The sequence below is a fragment of the Alligator sinensis genome, unplaced genomic scaffold (genome assembly GCF_000455745.1).
Source record: "Alligator sinensis unplaced genomic scaffold, ASM45574v1 scaffold156_1, whole genome shotgun sequence".
Taxonomy (NCBI): Eukaryota; Metazoa; Chordata; order Crocodylia; family Alligatoridae; genus Alligator; species Alligator sinensis.
In genome coordinates this window covers 110,469-115,258 of record NW_005841844.1, presented here as the reverse complement: position 1 = coordinate 115,258, position 4,790 = coordinate 110,469, and the positions used below count along the sequence as shown (strand labels likewise).

At 43.4% G+C, this 4,790-nt stretch overlaps 1 protein-coding gene across 1 annotated transcript in view; it reads right to left on the bottom strand.

The window, feature by feature from the left end:
• HBEGF (heparin binding EGF like growth factor) overlaps positions 1 to 4,790 on the bottom strand; it is a gene marked incomplete at its 5' end in the record, with an annotated part of 15,216 nt that overhangs the window by 5,799 nt on the left and 4,627 nt on the right. Inside the window, one exon of the mRNA XM_025205855.1 lies at positions 3,872 to 4,049. Within this exon, the coding sequence (XP_025061640.1) occupies positions 3,872 to 4,049 (178 nt within the window). The remainder of the gene's footprint in view (positions 1 to 3,871; positions 4,050 to 4,790) is intronic.

Sequence of the window (4,790 nt, the reverse complement as noted above, 5' to 3'; positions counted from 1 at the left end):
AATTAGAGCTGGCAGAAGTATTGCTCACTCCCACAGAAGTTCCTAACCAGTGGTGGCTGGTTCCTATTAGCACTTGAGGGGTTGGGAACTTTTGATAGTTCTTATTAGGACTTAGCACAGTAATCACACCCTCAACTTCCTATTTTCAGAGAGGGGAAGTCCCATTTGAGAAAGCTGAGAACAGATCTGACTTTGTGTTCCTTAACTGAAAGGACCTAGATTTAAACACTTTGTTCATAGGGTCATTTCCCGCCCCCACACACACACACTTTTTAAATGGGAGCCAAAACACATGAAACTCCCCTGGATCCAGGTAATTACTCACCAGAAATAGAATCTGCATCAGAGCAAAGAGGCCAGTCACCCAAAAACCCCTCTCAGTGAGTCAAAGGATAATAATGTAAACAGCTTAATATATACAACCTTTATACTCCCAGACCCTTGACAAGACCCAATCGGAGAAGGATGAGCTTATCACCAAACATGTGAACACATTCCAACCATCATGATCAAGTGTCCCATGCTGAGAGAGCTCCATTAAATACAGCACATTCCATGGGTCAGTGTCACCCCAGACGACAATACTCATGTTACACCAAAGGCAAAAAAACAGAAGGACTGAGGAACAAAATGGCCTTCAACAAGCTCTTCATATTCTCAAGAACCAGATACTGCCAGTCCCATGAACTCTCCCCACCCCAGCACATCCTAAACCTGTACTAGAGATGGAACTGGCTAATGGGAACAAAGAGCGGAATGAAACGCAAATGGCAGACAGACAGGCTGAAGATGAATTAAGATGCAGTTTGCTAGGACGAGGGCAGGAATGTTCACAGTAACTCAGCTTTCTCTGGAAGTGGCTATTGGGTAACAAGAGACAGCAACACAATGAGAAATTCTGGACTCTACCGCTTCTTGTTAAAGGAAAAAGTCCTTATCGAGTTATTTCAGAGCCCCTACTCTTGTAAGGATAATACAGCTGGGGATGAGAAGAGGGACCTTCAGAACAATGGAGTCTATCTGTGACTCCCCAGTCCTAGATTAGGGGATTTTAAACCAGAACTGGCCTTTGCACTCAAATATCCTGCTTAAGTCCAGGCACCTTCTTCTGTAGGTTATCTATATGGCATGTCATAGCAGACAGCTCTGATTAAAGAAGTCTAACCAACAAGTATACCAGAGAGCTCTGTCCATACACATACACTGGGTCAACCCTATACTGCTAGTTATGGTCAACCCAAGCTGATGAGCCACTCATCCCCATCTATATCATCTTGCCACCACTGCACACCAAACACAGAAAACTGACAAGTATTGGGAAAACCAATTCCTAAAAAAGGCTCTAGTTGAACTTGGGCCATAATTCTCAGAAGAGCTTCTGCTGATGAACTTAACTGGTTCTGGAAAGCACATTAAAAACCAGGGTTTTTAATGTGAATAGTTGATGGGTTTGCACTCTGGTCCAAACATGTGGGGTGGAATAAGTAGCAATGCTGACATACCCACTTACTCTGTGGTTTCAAGCTGCCCCAAAATTTCAATGCTCAAGAAGTTGCACACTATAAATCAGAGAGCTATTATTTGCAGCAAGCTCAGGGACTTGGATGGGTGACTCAGAACTGGCAATAGTGTCAGAACCTCCACATCCAGCTGCTCAAATATTGCCTACATCAATACTGGTCTGCATTCAGATGGCTGTTCTGTGCCACATCATGAGATACAGGCCCGTGGGTGTCAGGCCATTCCCTAGTGAACAGGTGTCCAAATTACAAAAAGAGAAAAACCCCTCTTTAGCCTCAGCTGCTTCATCTGTGCAGCATGGTTAATACAGATATTTACCTACTTCCTGGAGATGGTGAGGAAATTAGTTCATTAGTACTTGAAAGCTTTGAGATCTTCAGCCAGAAGGCACTTGGAACAGGCAAGGTAACAGGTAGGAATAGTAGCAGCAGCAGCATGCAGGGACACTGCCTAACACTTGGATAACAGAGAAACAGCCTCCACAGAACAGCTTCAACACACTTTTGGCAAGCTGTCACTTCAAGTGCTTTCAAAACTGCTGCCTATAAATCCAGCTGCCAAGGCCAAACTGTCTAGAGCTGGGACAGAGCCATTTAGAGCAACAGGTTCTCCTCCCACTCCCACCAGTGCATCCAAGTTACTGGAATGCAGGGGTGCTATAAACAGAGTTGTTACATTTGAAGAGATGGAAAAAGTTTTCCTTTCCAGTCCATGGGATTGTGGAGGAAATCCCACCCACAGTTGCTCCTTTAAATTTTTTTGTTTCTCTGCTTGCCCTCCTCTGCCCTGGATGGGTGGAAGGGTCCCACCAGCCTGGCCGTTTGCTGCTGACTGCTGGGGAAGCCAAAAAACTGCAGTTTTAAATATGCCATGGTTTTTGCCTCCCTGCAGGCCAGCAGCAAGGCCACCAAGGCCCATCAGCCAATCAGCAGCAGGCTGGCAAAAACTGCAGCCTATTTAAAACTGTGGTTTTCACTTCCCCGGTGATCATGAGAAAATGGGCTGGCCAGCAGGGCTGCGGGGGTGAAGGGAACGGGCAAGTGGTGAAACGAAAAAATTAAAAAGGAGCCGCTGTGGGGTTGTGGGCGGAGGGGGTGGTGTGATTTCCTCTGTGATTTATGGAGCTCCCTACACATAAGCCACCACCATGGCAAAATAGTGTTAGAGGAGCAGGACCAACTGGGGACTCTAGGAGAGAGTAGCTCACTTACAGGGCTCAAACAGAATCCTAGAAGTCAGAGATGAAAACAACTCTACCGCATTCTGTCCTCTTCCCATTAGTCAATGCTGAATCAGTCCCAGTGGTGTATTCTTCAGGGCTTTTATTTTCAGCTCCTGCCATTTTCCTGGCAAAACTATTATGCAGACTAGTGGATCTCTCTGCTAGACTTCACAAGATTAGAAGGGATATATGCACGACGCTGAAAAAGAATATTTGTTTCCTGTGCTTTGATGACATTAAAGAGCAATTTCTTGGTTAGGAAACAATACCCTGCAACTGTGCCGTTGTCAGACTCCCAAAGCCATCTTTTCACATAAGCAGAGCCTCCTGCTTTTCCCTGTTCACAGTGATTCTTCATGAACTTTTTTTTTGTTTTCCTCTACCACCTGCCCAAATCATAACCAGAGCTACTGCCTGTATGATATACTGTAGGAAAGAATTAATTAGAAGGCCTGTGGATACAGCAGTAGCTCCATTCAGAAATATTTTAGTTATTTCCATTAGGGGGTGCCTGGCTTGAGATATCTATACCAAAATTTCAAGAGAGCTCAGCTGCCATTTAGGCACACTGAGTCCATTGGGACCCGAGTCCACTGGAGTTCTCATGAGGCCCGATTTTCAAAAGAGCAGAACATCTCAGCTTCTATGGACCTTCACAAGAGTTATGAGCATCAGTCTTCTGAGAGTCAGGATAAAGGTATTTGACAACAGGCTCCAAAATAACTTTTGAATGTGAATGTGAATAGCTTGCAACAGTCTCAGTCAACAAAAGGTAAACTGTGTTATCCCAAGTTCTTGTAGGCTAAACACAGAGCTCAGACAGAAGTCAGTTAAATTTGTTTGGCACCCTCAGTGTTGGGGTTTTCAATGGAAGGTTGATGTATGAGACATAGGGGACATTTTTCTGGACATGTGCCTTTAACAAGACCAACAACGGTCTGTGGTTTCTTAAAGTGCACCAAAGTGATGCAAAACTCAAGAAACAAAAAGTCCAGGAAGTCAGAATAGCATCCTACAGAGCAAGAGGACAAACTAAAAATATCTCCTACGTTCTTCCTCTGTGTGGTTTAGAGAATTCAAGGAACAATGACTAAGGTTTCCCTAGGACAGAGGTTCTTTGCTACTTACATGCAGGATGGAGCTCCCAGCTCTTTGATGTATTTGCATTCTCCATGAATACAGAAGTCCTTATACTTTTGTAGGCATGGATCTCTCTTCTTCCCCATGCCTTTGCCTTTTCTCCTTTTCTTCCCATTCCCTTTTTTCTTTGGAGTAACCAGCTCTTGTGGTTTTGACAAGAAAGCAACTGGAAAACAAGTTCAAAAGAAAAAACATCCGTCACCTCAATTTCTTGCTTAAAAGTGAAAAAGGGCAGGAAACCTATTGTAAATAATTCAACTTTGGTGCCAGCAGAGCCCTTTGTTCAGAGATCTGCTGCCAAGCAGAAGTTTTTCCATTCTTGCAGATTTGAACAAATATCATGGCATTTCTGATTCATAAAAATGCTGAAGGAAATAAAGGAACAAGCTACTGCAGATTCGGGAATTAAAACAGGGCTTTATCTATCTGAAATGTTGCTATTATATGCACTGGTTTCCACTGAATACAGAAGATTAGTAATTGTGTCTTTATCTAGCCTTTAATTTCTCTGATCAGCCTGATCTTTTGTAAGAGCCTATTCATGGTCCTGATTGGCCTCATTTTCCTGTGGTTACAATGATGGCTTGCACACAGGACAAGAACAGTATTAAAAAGGGCAATAGCAGGTCAATTTAGGGTTTCTGAAAACAAGCTGATATCAACCGAAATGTTCTTACAAAATATGTAGTTACTTTTTTATTTGAGTGGAAGCAATTTATTTAAGTAAACCCAACTCATGCTCATTTGGCAAATGTTAACTGGAGCTCTCTGGATGCTCATTAGGGACACCTTGCAAGGTGAAACTTGACTGGGTTTCTAAACTGGGCAAGACAAAAAACTAATTACTCGATCACACAAAATTCTGAGTCTGCTCACCCCCCCAAGTAAATTCAGTGGGAATATATGC